The sequence below is a fragment of the Nicrophorus vespilloides genome, unplaced genomic scaffold, assembly GCF_001412225.1.
Source record: "Nicrophorus vespilloides isolate i.1.1-1 unplaced genomic scaffold, Nicve_v1.0, whole genome shotgun sequence".
Classification (NCBI taxonomy): domain Eukaryota; kingdom Metazoa; phylum Arthropoda; class Insecta; order Coleoptera; family Silphidae; genus Nicrophorus; species Nicrophorus vespilloides.
This window is the reverse complement of record NW_017097445.1, coordinates 49,002-66,270: the sequence shown is the minus strand read 5'-3', so window position 1 is coordinate 66,270 and position 17,269 is coordinate 49,002. Positions and strand designations below refer to the sequence as shown.

Here is a 17,269-nt window from a genome sequence, read left to right as displayed (position 1 = left end):
TTCGTACTAATTGTTCATTGATTTGCAGCAAATTGACGCAGATTATTAAGGATATAGATTTCAACGGCGTTTCCGGGCGAATAAAATTCCGCGGCGGATCTACTAGATTTTCCATGATCAACATTTTGCAGTGGTACAACAATCAATCGAGATTGATAGGTCGATATTTTCCGAATATATCGGAATCATCTCCGGATATCCTCGGTGGTCGATTGGAGTTAAACAAAAGCGCTATAGTGTGGTTGAGCAAGACTAAGCCCGACGATGGCACAGAATATCCAGAAATTTGCAAATGGCAATTCGTCTCAAATTTCTTCAACGTTAGCTGCGATAATGCCATCATAATATTCTTTGTCAGTTTGATGATCATCTTAGTGATATTGTTGGGAAGCGTCATCGTCGTTTTAGTGAAAACTTACGAGAACAGATTCGATAAGACAACAAAGTACATGGAATCTTTAGGTTTGCAACATTTGTTGGTCCAAGGTGCAGACTATACTGGCTTGGACAAATGGGAAATCGAACGGGAAATGATAGTTTTGAATAGGAAATTGGGTGAGGGCGCTTTCGGTACAGTTTACGGTGGTGAAGCGAGGTTGTCCGATAACAACTTGTGGACGCCGGTTGCTGTGAAAACTTTGAAAGTCGGCTCGAAGACTGAGGAGAAACTTGATTTCCTATCTGAAGCAGAAGTGATGAAACGGTTTGATCATAAAAACATTGTGAAGTTAATAGGCGTTTGCACAAAAGTCGAACCTGTCTACACGATCATGGAATTCATGCTTTACGGTGATCTAAAGAACTATTTATTAGCGCGTAGGCATCTAGTCAATGGTAATAACGTGGATGAAAGTGATGAGGTTTCAAGCAAAAAGTTAACGTCGATGGCATTGGACGTGGCCCGCGGGTTAAGTTATTTAGCTGAACTAAAGTACGTGCATCGTGATGTGGCTTCGAGGAATTGTCTGTTGAATGAACAGAGAGTGGTTAAATTAGGTGATTTTGGCTTGACCCGACCGATGTTCGAGAACGATTACTACAAATTCAATAGACGCGGAATGATGCCAGTTAGGTGGATGTCACCCGAGAGTTTGGAATCCGGAATGTTCACACCTAAATCAGATGTTTGGAGTTACGGTGTATTATTATTCGAAATCATCACTTTTGGAAGTTTTCCGTTTCAAGCGTTAAGTAACGCCGAAGTATTGGATTACGTTAAAGCTGGCAACACATTATCAATTCCACAAGGAGTTAAATCGCAACTGTAAGTCTAATCCTATTGCACTAGAAAGGAATAATTTGAATTGTGTCAACATTTAAATATTTTATTTATTTCAGCGAAATCCTATTGAAGACTTGTTGGATGATAGATCCGAAGAAACGACCAGCAGCGAGCGAGATTGTAGAGTACCTCGCAAACAATTCAAGACTCATCTCACCTTGCCTCGATGTTCCTCTGGCTTCGGTACAAACAGAAGACACTGGTCAACTGGATATGCAGCTGCCCGACCAATTCAGGAAGTGTTCCTCTTCGATCAGCTTCAAAGTGCCAAACGGCTTGACCACGTTGTCAACGCCGACGAAGGTTTTCGTGAACGGCGATAAAGCGCCATCCGTGCAATCAGACGTCGCATGTCCTGAAGAGTGTTTGCTCATCGAACGTTCGGATTCCATAAGTGGTGGCAGTAAATATGTTAGTATTCAGACCAGCAATGGCACAGACTCCGGCTGCGATCAAGATTATTTAGCCTAAGTGCCAACTATTATTATTACTATTAATAACTAATATTTCATGAGCAATTCCTTCAAGCCAAAGAGTTTTTTTTTCGTTTGTTCGCTTCATGCACACGTCTTTATTTATGTTCTGTTTCTTTTTGCTCGGTTTCGTTTCCCTTAAAATATATATATTCTAAACTAAAATATATATACAAACACACAAACACACACACATAGACATATATATTTCAATGTAATTGAAATATCTCCAAATTAAACATAACTTTATTTTCAAAATGGAGTATTTTGGCAGAGCGCAATGTTCCAGTCTAAATGAAACCCTCCGTATCGTATTTTGTTTTTTTTATTTGTTTGAGAGAAATTTTGTGTATATTGGAACATTTTTGTTTTACAGACTAGGCTCAATTCTACATAAAAGGGAAGTTTCCTGGACTGGTCCAAGTAAAATAAAAGCAGCTGCACAAAAAGAAGATATTTAAGATCAAATCTCTTCCAAAACAAAAACCCGCTAAAAGAAAGAAAAAATAAACCCTGAAACTATTTATTAAAAAATTTAAAATAATCTATGTTATTATTAAAGTAAGATGTTCGTAGAAAATTTCCGATAATATTATAAATTTATCAATATTAATTTAATATTTTCAATTTCAAACAAAAAAAAAATGTAAATAGGATATTAAATACTCCATTTTGTTACTAATGCAACAGACTGAAATATTTTTTTAGTGTTAGTATAAAGGAAAAAAATGTCACTCGTCTAGTCCACACAAAATTTGAACGTCTATAGCTCATAACTTCTGGGATGAAGACAACAACTACATCTACATATTTTTATAGTATTATTACACGTAAATTAATCTTATATACTTAGTAAGGAAAAAAATATCTAAAATTATGAAAAAAAAAAACAAACAAACAAAAATCAAGAAGTTGAAGTCATTTTATACTTACTAAAATTAGAATAGTTTAGTAGACATTGCACTGGCACTTTACACCAGAAAACATTTGATTAGTAAAATTTTGTTCATGGAGCTTTTATTGCAAGATGGTTATTCCTATTATTGATATTATTTTATTAGATAAGTTGTAAATATATATAATGTACATTTTTTGTTATCGATAAAATAATAAGTTAATTTATTTCTGCATTAAAACTATTTAGTAAGACTTAAGTAATAGCAACAGAAACAGTTCTATTCTTGCCACGATTAAGAAACGATGCATTCAAACATAAATACGTACATATGTTACATACTAAATAATTATATTTTATATTTAATTGAAACAGATTCACAAGACAATAATAATAATCGGTTATAATTTTGATTCTACCAAAATATATTTTATTGATTTAAAAAAAATTGTATGCCAAAGATTTTATTTTCTTTCATAAACGTTTAGGGATTCCTGACATACATAACAAGTATATTCAACTTGCAAGTAAAATTAGTTTAGAAATGTTTTCTTTGTAAAGGACCTGAGTGCTGTAATATCAATTATCTCAACAACAACTACAACTAAAATATATAACATTTTGTATCCATGACTACATGAATGAGAGAAAAAAAAAGAAAAGAAACGATAAAATGTTCCTTATTATTTTTATTTTAAATATTTATTTTAATTACATTTTTAAGCGCACACTTTTCTGAAAGAGACGTTGCAAATATCAGATTGATACGAAATATATGTACTGATCTTTATATAACAAAAGTTACTACATGTTTCCTATTGTTACCATCGTCTTGTAGCGATTTGCGGTGTGCAAAGCTTTAAAGCCTTTGTATTTATTCGAATAGATATCATCACGTTTTATTTTTTATTGTATTTCGTAATTTGTTGACATGTTTTGTTTTTATTTACTATTTATTTTAGGTGAGAATGCGGCGGCGCGAATGATTTGTGTGCTATTTCTATATTATACTATTTTATATACTTATAAAAAATTAATGTATTTGGTACCTGATATTATTATAAAGTAGTGTAGGGAAGTAATATAATAAATTGAGTGCATGAACTCGACATATTCTTACACATTTAACAATGTCTTATTTCATTATTTATGATTGTATGTTCTAATTTTATTTAGCTTTTATGTTAACATATTTCGTCCAGAATGTATATTTCACTTCATTTTAGTTTTTAACTATGTATACATTACATATATATGTATAAATATAAAAATATACCTAATTAAAATGTTCTTATATAAACTTTTTTCTTTTCATTTTATACCTTACATCTTCTCAATAACTAGAGAATATTTAGTTAATTACAGTGGAACCTCGCTTAACGAGTTTAATCCGTTTCAAAATTTCCGGATTTTTGCTCGTATAGTGAAATACGTTTTCTCATATACACTAATGTAAATTACTATAATGCGTTCCTTGCCGGAAAAAAAAGTATAACTTGGTCTCGATTTTTAATGATTTTGCACTGGTTATTTTTATTCTTTGGATTTATATTCGGAAATATGTAAGTGTTATTAAATGTTGCACACAAAAACACATAAATATCATGTCTGAATACTAGTTTGGAAATTTTGTGATCATAAACAACACTAAGATGCAACTAGAATGACTACTAACACTAGGAACTGTTTCCAATTCGCACGGTGTAGTTAGTTTATAATTGTTTATTTTACTTGTATCAATTTTGGAACTTGGCGGAGGTCTCTTTATACTTTTAATGTTTTGTAAACAAAAAAGCGTACATACTGTGTTTTTTTATTAACAGGAAACACACATTAGAATGCGCGCCTTCCGGGACTTCTCTTCTCAATATCACTCGTTAAGCGAGACATTTTTCTTACAATTCATTTAGCTCGTTAAGCGAAATACTCGTTCTGCGAGTTGCTCGTGCGAGGATCTACTGTATTTGATGGTTTACAATTGTAGCAGTGTTGAAAATACATTTTTTTTATAAAAGATGAATACTTAACTGAATGAATACTTTAAAAAAAAATACAAAAATAAAGTAAATTGATAATTTTGGCATTTACTAAAAATAATTTCGTGATCAAAACTAAGAAAATGTGAAAAACAAAATAAAAATGCTGATTTGAAAATGACAATAACTAAAAGTTATATAGATCAATTTTAAAGAATAAAAAAGTTCAAAATTATGACCAAAGGGTGATGTACATAAAACTAAACAAAATGTGTTATATTCTTACATATAAAGGGTTATGAAAAAGCAGATTTACCACCTAAGATAAAATATATTTTAATGATTCAACTTAATTATTTGATCAACAAAATAACTTCATTTAATTTAGCTGATACTGGCTTACCAACAATCGTGTTTCTAGCTAGAGAGAGAAGTGAGAGGTAGAGAAAAATGAGTTGGAAATAACCTCTACTGGAAAAGTGGTAGGATAGATATTAAAAAAGGTTTGAAATCAAAAGTAATCAGTATTATATTGCAATAATATTCTTTTATTAAAATTTGCGTATGAATTTGTGTAAAATAATATAGAACTATGTGACATTTCATTTTAACATATCTTCAATTACAAATATTGAATCAACTCAAATACGAAAAAAAAAAAATCATAAATACCCTCAACGTAAAAAGCTAAATTTCAACGTCCCCATACAAAGTTCTGTGTTTTATGAAATAGAGTCCTGTGATTAAGAATGTATATATTATTTACAATATAGTTTAAACGATACATCATCTCTTTTTTTCTTCTCATTATTTCATCATCATCATCATATATAAATAATCAACAGCAAAATTTTTAACATTTTGTTCATTTAAGTAATGTGAATGTAAAAGTGCGTTTCGTCGTTTCATCATTTAATGTGTGTGTGTGTTACTTGTTTCTCATATTATTATAATTTATTTTTTTATGAAATTACTTTTACTATTTGGCACTTCGTACCTTAAATAATAAATCAATGGCTCTTGCTTTCTGCAATCAAACACATTTTCAAATGGATTATCTTAATATTCCCTGATTTTTCATTTATTAGTAATAATTATAAATATAACTTCCATCCCCGTGTTTCCACCGGTTACATTTCACTATTTCATCTGAATACACAATAATATATCATCAGTTTTTCTCTTCCTGTATTTTTCTTTTAAATATTTCTGCAACGAACCTATAAACGAATATAAGCCACTTGTATTTCAGTTTGTTTTTTTTTACTTGTTACCTTCAAACAACATAAATATAATAATAATAATAATAACATTCCAGTTCTGCAAAGGAAAAGTTGCAACGTCATCAATAGTCTCTAATAAAAACAGTACTTAGAAATGATTACAGATTAATTCCACTACAGATTATAAAACAAAACATCTACACTATTCATTTACAAAGCTAAGTATACTTGATTTTGTTTTGTTTTTAGAGTGAATTCGTGTAGAATAAACTTTAAACATATATTCCTGGCAAATACATAAGATTACAGTAACATCACTAATATAAAACATGAATAAATTATTGCATTATTTCAATTGACTTTGCAACTTTTAACAACCTTTTTCATCTTTAAATTTCCAACAGCAAATAACGAAATTCAACTTTTTAATCTCTTCTTTTTATACCACATATTTTAAATATAATATTTCTAGCACCCTATCACTATATACAATAAAGCAACGGTTTTTGTATTTTTTTTTTAAATTTATATTATTATTTTTTGTTTAAATATTATTTAACCAGTTCACAATCTTCATAAATAATAATCTATTATTAGTAAGGAAACGAAATGAATCTAAAGAAAGCTAATAATAATAGGTTACTATTTATACAGTAGTTTTTTATTTTTGTAGGATTTCTCTATCGCAAGTGAACGATTCTAATAATGCCACCTTTCTTTATAATTCTTTAATTTGAAAATTTTATATCACGCATTTGTAGACATTCTAAAAAATAATAATATTTACACACGTTCAGCGTTCGCTTATTAAACATAATGATAACAGTGCTTGCAAAAATTCGCGCAGTGAAGGCAAACATTAATGGATTCTTCCGTCCTCCCCCGAACATCATCAGCTCATCTTTATACAACAACATCACTATATTAACATTGAATAAAAACAATAAATACAAACAAATTATACAGTTTATTCCTCTTCAGTTACTTCTTCTCGTTTACGTCATCAAGCAACCATTTTAGCCATAGCCAGAAGCAAAGTGGTCGCAAATATATATTTATATTTCTAAGGCTTTTGACGACATTTTCTTTTCCCAATCCACGCGAAAAACAGTTTTGTAATTTCTTTGGCACAGCTTATACCAGCTCATTATTTCCCATGTCAAAATCGTTCCTTTGTCCGATCTCCTCTTCCATATTATATTACATATACGTATAGTATGTTCATTATATAATACTGCGATTTTACAAAATAAATTTTACATATGTATATAATAAATTCATAGTATTTTAAAATATACTTTCTTATATATTTATACATTGCTTAATAAATATATATTTATATTTAGATTCATTTGTGCCTCCCTTCTAGTGTATTCGCTAAGTTCACCGAGAATTATTATAATATGCATAGCCAAACCATTAGTGTGTGAGTGTTTTACAATGAAAGCGTTCGTTATTTATTATTTTTTTTAATACTATTTATACTTATAGTATTTAATTTCAAATTCACTAAAGCTGTACACAACAATTAACATCTTCTTCTTTTTTTTTGTTCAATGATTTAACGTTTTGTTAATGGTTTTAATGCATATTATATTTGGTATCAAGCTCTAAATAAAGGACACATTTCCTTTTGCAACTACTGCACCATTGAAGCACTTAAATCTTCGATTCAAAGGTTTCAATGGTGACCCGTGTGTTCGAGTGATATGTGTGTGTTCATTGAGTTTGATAGTTCAGTCGGTGAGGGGCCCCGGAGGGTCACTAGGGGGGAGGCTAAGCAAATGTTAAGCTTCCAGGAAAATCAGAGCCGTCGGTTTTGGCTCCATGTTGCTTTTCTTCGCCTCGATCACCAAGAACTCAATGTCCTCGCGGTCCCGTCTCGCGAAAGATTCTGCTATGAGACGCGCCACATCTTGATGTTGAAGACCTTCCACCGAATTTCCGTCAACCTGAAGAATCAATTGACCCACTTCCAAACCGCCCGCACAATACGCTGCTCCATTTTCCTACAACCAAAACAACAATCTAATCAGAAACACATTTAAAACGTTCTAATATCCGTTTTACAATATACAAAATGTTAACTTATTTGATAAATCGACAATGCATTTTCTATGTTACATGGCAATAAATAATTTGTATTAAAAGCATTTATAATACATTTTTTTCATGAGAACAAATTTTAAACTTCTAGCAAATAAAATTATGCAATCTGTTGACACCAGAGTTAATGAAGTTCAGTATAACTGACAACTTGTAAGGAATATAGAGATATTATCTTATCCCTTTGCATACGAAATAATTTCACGTGGCGTAATTTGATAACTCAATTGCAATATGCAATTTTCCATAAGCATAGTATACAAGGTTAGGCGGATATATCCGCCGTTCTACTATTTTTCTATACGATATTTGAATTAGTTCATTATTGCATTTAGAAAATATTGTTTTATGTTTAATATATATGATTTATTTATTGATTCGAAATTTATAATATGTGTACAAAGATATATGAGAAGGTTTAGAAAATAAATAATAAGATAACTATTTATGAAAGTTTGGGCTTTATTTAAATTGAGAAAGCGAAATTCTTGAAAAGCGTTGAAGTAAATGCTCCGGTTCATTTTATTTATTCTAGAATTTCTCTGCTCAATTTATCTATTATAAAATGTAATATATTATATTCAAGAGATATTTTATTAAATTATTTTAATAACATGCAAATAAATGATACGCTTTGCGTCATCAAATTAGTAGAACGGAGATGATTTGCTATAGTAATAGATCTTCTCATTTATAGAATTTGAACGAATGAATGCATTTGATGACCAATTAAGAATGAAATTAAATTATAAATGTTTTTCTTAGCTAATATTATATAATTAGTTAACACGTCATTGTTATGTTAAATAATATGAAATTATATAATTATGCGGTAAAAAAATAATTAAAACATTTCAATTAGTCATCACAACTTTTTTTTCGTTTGCTCTTTATGAAATACGACTCAGTAGAAAACAAATGTATTTTTTATATGTAGGTTGCATATAAATGATTCACCTTCGTACGATTCAATGAAATTACAATTATCCTCTTTATAGTGTTATTATACTTACATTAATATTAATAATCCTGGGCAAAGGATGTTTGGTATTCGCGCCACCTTCAATAGCGATGCCCAAGATCGGTTTGGTCTTCCTCACGGTGACTCTAAGATTTCCTTCAGAATCTGGGACGACCCTAGGACTATCCTGAATTCCGGTGTCACCGCGAGCCAATCTTTGCATAGACTGGTGTCGCCTCAATCCGCCTTCGCCCTCCAACAGCGCCTGATCATCTTTCATATCAAAGCTCCTAGAGAGTTTATGGGCCAATTCCTAGACAATAGAAAGATAATTACTTATAACAACGAACGGTGCCATTAAAAGTGGCTAATAGTAAAACGAAAATAAACAACGAACTTCGTTTAGATGTTGAAAAGCGCTTTGCGTGTTATAAGTGAAAGTAAATTACAGGATTTGTTGTTGTTGTTATTCTTGTATAATGAGAATCAACGTGTGCGTAAACGTCGAAGTTCTTAATTAATAAGGAGATTATTTTCACTGCGATTATTTTCACTACCATTATTAATTTCCATTAAGAGAAGTGAGAGTAACGCGAACGAAAGTGCATTAATCGGGTATTCCTGCATCTGGTTACATTGCAGGAAAGGCACGATGCAGAAGAGACGATGATAGAAAAAATAGCCGATGGGAATTGTTTGGGGCGGCAATAAAAATGATTATACACGTCCGACGTTATTAATTATCTCTAGTTAGTACGTTAATAGATTATCTAAGCAAAATTTATGAACGCAAGGGCCCCGACATTAACTCCGTCCTATATGATGATTAACTATTCATAAATACAGATTTATTGAAAAATGATCCGAGCGGAGATCGTAAATATACATGCAACAAATAAAAACATCTTCGAATGCCATCGGGGTGGTAATTTATTTATGAAACACAGTATTTCTATACTTTGCAAACAATCGTAACTTAAATGTGTTCTATCGTTTTGCATATTCTCGTCGGGGCGGTGATGCTTCTTTCTTTTCCTCAAAGCAAATTGCCGGTCGGTCATATCTCTCGTTCGAAGTGAACTCCTAGGATCGCCTTTCCTTTTTCGCCACTTATTTTTATTTTTGCACTCCGCTCAGCACACAAAGGATAATGAAAGTAGGGTATTTAAAGCAATTAATGGTCTCGTGATCTTGGAAATCTGACCCAATAACTGTACCCACTCGTGAACTCTTATTTAACCTCCACTTGGCCGCTTCTTTAAACAACACACGATTGCAGACACTACTACGCCTCTGCTACTTTCTATGTCAAGATTATAATCAGTGTCACTGCCATGCCCTTTCCATTTAAATACAGATTTAAAACAGAAACTAGTTTTACTATACACTCCGACAAATGCAAAACAAACGATAATCGATAAATCTCTGTGAAAGGAAATCCTATAACCGAGTTGTATTTTTATCCTATTTTGTGAAATCAAAGCAAAGTTCGTCTTTGAAGTTAATAATAAGAAATATTACAAACTACATCATACAAAAAAAGGTATGATTAGCATACTAAATACAATTTTTCTAATAAATACAGATTTAAACCAACTACTAGTTTTGTTTCACTATACTCAGCCAAATGCAAAACAAACATTAATTAATGAATTTCTGCAAAAGGAAATCCTGTAACCGAGTTATATTTCTATCCACTCTACATAATGACTAGTTTATGCAATCTTTAATTTAATATAATATTAATTAATAAACAGATCATTGAGAATAAATGAGAACAAGTAAGTAAACTTTTGTGTTCTAATTTATTTATTTATTTAATAAGAGCAGCACATTCATTTTTGATCATGCATCAAAATTAGAATATATATTTAAGTATATTTACAGATTTTTTTAAGAATTTCATTCAATTAATTAAATTTTGATGTCGTAGATAATGTAATTTATGAATTATTGTAAGTGTTTCAATTGGTAAGAGTAACAGTGTGAGACAGTTATGTGTGAAATAGTAAAGAAGCAGCACCAATTACCTACCTTATTATATCTATTGCGTTTACCATCGAAACGTTAATTACAATAATTACGCGTAATTGTCGATTCGATCAGAAAAAAATAATTAAATAAATTAAGTGAATTAAGTAAAATATGTAAAGGCGCAAAAATAATAGTCGAGTGGGCAATTAATCTTCCGTTATTTGGCGACGTGCATTGCACACGTCAAGGTATACTTATATACACATAATCTTTTGCGAATTGCTTCTTCTCAGTTCCCGTTAGAGCAATTATTTTGTACACACCTAAAATATTATATCTCATCAGCAGTTTGAACGGATCTACAATATGTATCTGGAAACTGGATTCGACCGAATGGAACGTATTCTTGCGTGTTGTTTCTATCTAGCCTATTGTTTGGAACAGCGTTGTTTGTGCTCAACAACACACTAATCTAATTGTCATGCACCATGCAGTGTGGACGTGAAAGTGAAATCTTGATATCCAAAAAGAAAGTACCGACTCCAAAGTAAAATATAATAAGAAAAATCAAAAAGAATAAACAAAAATAACTCCCCAAGAATGTTCCCATGAACCAACAGAAAACAATAAGTAAACTCGTACAAAAAAAAAATAAAATGTTAATAAAATTCTTTGTAAAAATCCCCTTTTGTATATCTCTCAAGTAATAATGATAAATATTATAAAATCATAATCAAAAGATAATTGCAATTACATAAAAAAAAATAGACTTCGTCTTTGTGTTTCGGAGAAAATTTGGTCTAGGCACACAACTACACATTTAGATAATTTGTTTCAAATTAAACACTGAACGAAAGAGAAAAAAATGCCAATTGTTCGCAATAAATAATAATAATGGAAGAAACTCTCGAAGGATGATGAATTTCGGTAAAAGAATTTCAATTTCGTGGAGAGTTTCTTCGTTGCTCATTTCTGAACTACTCAGCTTATCTATAAGACTAGTTTAACTAGAGTGCTCTAAAGAGGGGGTGGAAGTATTTACATATAATTTCGAAGGTTCGTGGGTGGATAATGGTGTAATCGACGTGGATGGGAGAAGTTAAATGAAAATGCGACGGGCGAAAAACGATGCGAAATTGGTTTCCAAGTGGACGACGCTTCGTTTCATAAATCAAGGTGCATATTCTTGCCGGCAAACTGTTTTGCATACAAGTCGCACAATCTACAATTTATTTGATGTATGGCGCCCAATTAATCGTGATTATACGGATATAGATGCACTTCAAGTTAGCTAGTACTTATTATGTAACTGTGATATATAGCTATATAAATGTTGAGACGCCTAAAGTATAGTAAACTGAGTGGAATATAGTATACAAATAAATAATTTAGCAATTTTCGGTGTATAAGACGCAAGTCGATGAAACTATATAGGAAGTAGCACGATTTTTTAAAGATTTATTTATCGAGAATTGATGAGAACATCCTTTTAACCTTGCCTTATGAATCAAAACAAAGAAATAAACTTCCGCGCTAGATGCGCATTGTACACGAGTTCTTAATCACGCAAAAGTACAAGATATACTACTTATATGAATTTCAATCATATATTCATCGTCTTTTGTAATACTAAACTAATCAAAAACATCAATATTTATTACAAATATAAACTGATATTTTCTATACAAAAAAAACAAAGTTATGTAAGATATAACTAAGAAGATACAAAGAAACATATTAAATTAATTTTGAAAAAATGCTTTCCATTTGAGTAACGTATCTGCTCGAAATGAAAATTGCATAACGAGGCTATAATTACTTATTACAAAACTATCGAACGTTGCGAAAACGATGTTCAATCACTTTTACTAAAACTATTTGAAATCTGTTACTAATTAACAAAAAAACAACAATACTTTGAGAGAATTCTAAACCTATTCTATATTAAGCTTATTAGTATTGATTTATTATAAGGAATATTTCAGAGATAAAACTTAAAAAACATTAAAAGATGTAATGAGATAAATTGATAACTATTTGAAATATGTTACTAATTAATAAAGAACACAATTTCTCAAAAAACAACAATACTGAATTCTAAACCTATTCTGTATTAAGCTTATTAATATTGATTTATTATAAGAAATATTTATATAAGAAATTACAAAGATGTAATGAGATGAAATTATGTATATTAACCTTCGTATATTACCGTGGGGTAATAAACACTCCAATAGCATTGAAATTAGATTAAATTACTGTTTTTTAAATTAATATTGGCGTAATATTAATGTATTAATAAAATTAAAAAAATAGAAATGTCAAGGAATTTTGAAGTCTATGATTTTTATTATTGAAAATACTTTCTTTGAAATGCTCTCAATAGTTGTATTTGAGTTGAAAATATTGTACTTATTCCAAAGACGTTTACTAGACTTTTCGTTGATGTTCAATGGCGGTGGTACCTTTATATAGTTATACAATGTGTTTTAAAGAAAAAATAAACGTTAGTATTCTGACTGCAAGACAAAGTATTATTAATCGATAAATAAAATAAAATAATAATGTAAATAATTAAGAGAGACGTGTTGCCCAACTAAAAAGGGCCATGCGGACAGTGCTTGGGGCTACGGTACTTAGTCAACTTACGAGTGGTCTGCCCCAGTACCAAGACTTGACTTTCTGTGTCCACCCGCCCAAGCTCGAGCGCAGGCCGCCAAGGTAACCGCTCTGCAACACACACCAACACTCATGCTATGCTCTCCTATTACTCTGGTACCCAGGTACCCACACGATACCATACCATCAGTACCATATACCCACTTTCGTGGTACCCAAACACAGCGCTGCTTCTTCGCCTGTTGGTAGTACCCATTCACTCTTTACTTGTTCTCCTGTTCACACAACGTAACGCGCGTATTCATACTTTAAAGAAGAAACAACTCATTCTTGTAAATTATATTATATTATTTTATAAAAATTTTAACTAATAAATTGCATATTTGTAGAATTCAAAACTGTAACTTGACTGTAACAATTCTAAATAAAAATACAAATTTCCAGCCAAGTTTGTTATTAAAACGCAATAACAATACATATGTTACAAACAAAATAATTTAATATCATGAAAATTAACAATTCTTGATGGAGATTTAATATACGTCTTTACTTTTTCTAAAATTATTAAACTGATTGAAATTTAAATTTGATCATTATATGTAAATTCGTCTCAAGGAACAATACGACGTTATTTTTCTTTCATTTCTAAAGTATTGTATTTCGTAGCATATTCATATATGCAAGCATTAATATTTATAAATAAAATCGAATCAAATTACATCGAATTCAAATAAAGAAACAAGCTTTAGGTATACAAAATTTATACTTGTATTTTAAATAATAAATTTAATCCATTTTTATAAGGAAATTAAGCAACATTTTATATTTATTGTTGATATTTTGTAGATATTCGGAATGTTAATTGTATTCAATTTTCTTATACTCCTTTTATATATTCTGATAAATATGCATATATATTTACGAATATTTCCATGAATCATTATTTTTTTACTTTAAACCGGATGGAAAGTTATGCATTGAAAATGCATGTTGTTCATTGAAAGGCATTCCGGAATCAGATAAACTGGCACCCCAGATGAATAGATACACGTTTTACGTGACCTTCAATTGGTTTTAATATAAAATTGTATGATTACGCAATTATTTGCTTTTTTTTAAATGTAATTTCAAATAACATTAAATCACCATCTATCACTATTAATTGACTCCCAGTTGGAGTACGAAGACAGTTAATATTGAGAAAACACAACGTAATGGATTGGTTTTTGCTTTAAAGCTAATATAATCACGATGAGTTGTATTTTAATCTGAGATAAAAGTCCGTAGAAGTAGAACAATTGAATTCATCAAATAAACCGATAGAGTACAAGGTCAATGGGTATATAAAATATATATATGTTAAATGGTTAACGGATCTTGGACTAATAAAATGATTGTAATAGTCGTGATCGTTATTTTACTATACCAAATGATTTTAAATCTTGATTAGATTAAAAAATAAGTTCCTGGTAAATATACTTAAAAATTATTATTGGCGGATTATCTATTATCCCAGGTTTTAGGGGTACTCAAACCAAGACATTTTCTTGTTGTTTAAAGTATTCTTAATCCATCCTGTATACAACTGTTGGTTTTAATTAAATTGGTATTTGATTTTTATAAGTTAAATTATTTATTTGAGAGAAAATATGTTAGAAATAAATGAATTTCAATGCATAAATATGTACATTCTTAGCTTAAGAAGTTCATGACAAATGTGAAATAAGAACTTAGTATTAAGAAATAAAGGGGTACTATTTGTCAAATTTGTATCTGTTCTAATAGTTACTTAACTAATAATTTAACAGTAAGAAGATGTTCGCTATCTATCGACTCTAACTATAACTGGTAAATTGTAGGTATATGAGTACTAACAGGTATGGTACTTCAGAACCACTCTACTCTACTTTCGCTCTTCGCTACATAAACATTCACCTAACACATACATTCCACTATACCATATAATTGATTCAATTATTTTCTATTTAAATTAACACCAATAATATTGTTATTATTATTATTCATATAAACACATTTTCTTTTCTAAAATATTACGTTATCTAGGCAGATATATTGCAATTTAATGATAAACAAGACATTCGATAATAAATAAATAATAACGGCGCCAAAACAACTTTCTCGTCTGACTTTTATTCGGAAATGTTACATTTCCATTAATGATATTGAATGTAAAAAAAAAAGAGATTATATGTCTCATAGATTGAAATTAATAACCTTATTTCAATATGAGATTTAAACTTAGAAGAAAAAAAAACTAATCTAAAATTGTAATTAATTAAAATAATAGGAACTGGGTTGAGAAAGTAAGGAAATAATGTTAAAGGTTAGTGAGAAGAGTAAACGAAAGTAATTTTGGTGAATGTGTATACTTATGGGAAATTTCATAATACCATGGAATCAAGAAAATAAAAATTATAAAAAAAAAGATTTTGTTTCATCCGTGGATTTCTCTCTATTATTGCAAGCACAATTTCATTTTGTATTTGTAAATCGTAGAACAATTTCTTTTTATAAAAAACCTATTGTATAAAATTTGCTTATTTTTTTTTATTTACAATTTATCAGTAATGGACATTACATAATAGAATTATAATACATTTGTATGATTTCTTTTTGTGAGAAATGTAAATTGAAAATGAGTCTTAGTGAGGATTGTAGATTTTATATAAAATTTCTTTAGAACTTGACGAAGAGCACTAAACCAAATACATATTTGATTGAGACATCTGGATAACTTTATTATCGAATCTTCGCTATCAGAGGTATCGTTAACTGAAGTATGACGTATGACGTGAAGTATATGTGTTGTATTTCGAGTCTTATAGTTTAAATTATTAAAAAAATAGTGTCCTTCATAACTATAAAAGAAAAGCCAAAAAAATTGTAAATTTTCAGTCGATATTTGCAATTAATTTACTGAATGCTAATACTAATACTAATTTGCAGATAATAATTATAAGTTTACCAAAATAGTCAATGAGATTCAGTCCTTTACTTTTACTTTACTTTTTGTTGTAAATGTTATTTTTAGTAATACCATAATTATATTAATTTATTTTTTATACTTTTAAATTTAAATTGATGGACTTCAAAATTACAATTGATAGCTACTATAAATCATTAATATTAGTTTACTTTGCATCGGGCTTATTATAATTGGATGAATGTTCATTTCTATCAAACGTATGTTTAGTTAAATAATTTCGATCCAAAGATGTTGCCTCAAGATAGCAAACATTTAATAATATATAATCAGATCGTTGTACTACGAAAAACAAAACAATAATGATAACATATGTAATTGATCATTTTATTACCGGTATTTGTTTAGAAGTTGTTTCCTTTTCAACTAATCATCGATCAAGAGTTTAACCAATATACAGTGAAACCTCGCTTAACGAGTTTAATCCGTTCGTATAGTGAAACATATTAAAAAATACACATAAAATTTGTACACAAGATTTAAAAATGATGTAGCAAGCGCGCAATCCGGGACTGCTCTTCTCATCGTAACTCGTTATGCAAAACTTCGCTCGTTAAGCGAGTCATTTTTCTTACAATTCATTTTGTTCATTTAGCGAAATGCTCGTTATGCGAGGTTCCACTGTATATTATGATCACCGTTCAACTATTAATAGTTAGATCACCCCTTCAAGTATTTTCCTTGACAAACGTTTCCTAACTTAAAAAATATCAATTATCTGATTAAAAATACACTCTTTATTTAGCACTTGATCAT

At 29.9% G+C, this 17,269-nt stretch overlaps 2 protein-coding genes across 9 annotated transcripts in view; one reads left to right on the top strand and one right to left on the bottom strand.

The window, feature by feature from the left end:
• LOC108560102 overlaps positions 1 to 2,802 on the top strand; it is a 47,333-nt gene extending 44,531 nt beyond the window's left edge. For 4 of the 5 annotated variants that reach the window (XM_017917547.1, XM_017917548.1, XM_017917550.1 and 1 more), the window contains exons 8-9: positions 29 to 1,264; positions 1,339 to 2,802. In XM_017917547.1, the coding sequence (XP_017773036.1) occupies positions 29 to 1,264; positions 1,339 to 1,753 (1,651 nt within the window). In that variant the 3' untranslated portion in view covers positions 1,754 to 2,802. The remainder of the gene's footprint in view (positions 1 to 28; positions 1,265 to 1,338) is intronic. The other variant, XM_017917551.1, reaches the window with a different exon arrangement.
• Positions 2,803 to 7,144: 4,342 nt separating this feature from the next.
• Positions 7,145 to 17,269, bottom strand: part of LOC108560104 (whirlin) — a gene marked incomplete at its 5' end in the record, with an annotated part of 55,923 nt that continues 45,798 nt past the window's right edge. For 3 of the 4 annotated variants that reach the window (XM_017917552.1, XM_017917556.1, XM_017917553.1), the window contains 3 exon segments: positions 7,145 to 7,858; positions 8,969 to 9,229; positions 13,540 to 13,620. In XM_017917552.1, the coding sequence (XP_017773041.1) occupies positions 7,637 to 7,858; positions 8,969 to 9,229; positions 13,540 to 13,620 (564 nt within the window). In that variant the 3' untranslated portion in view covers positions 7,145 to 7,636. 4 annotated transcript variants of the gene reach the window in all.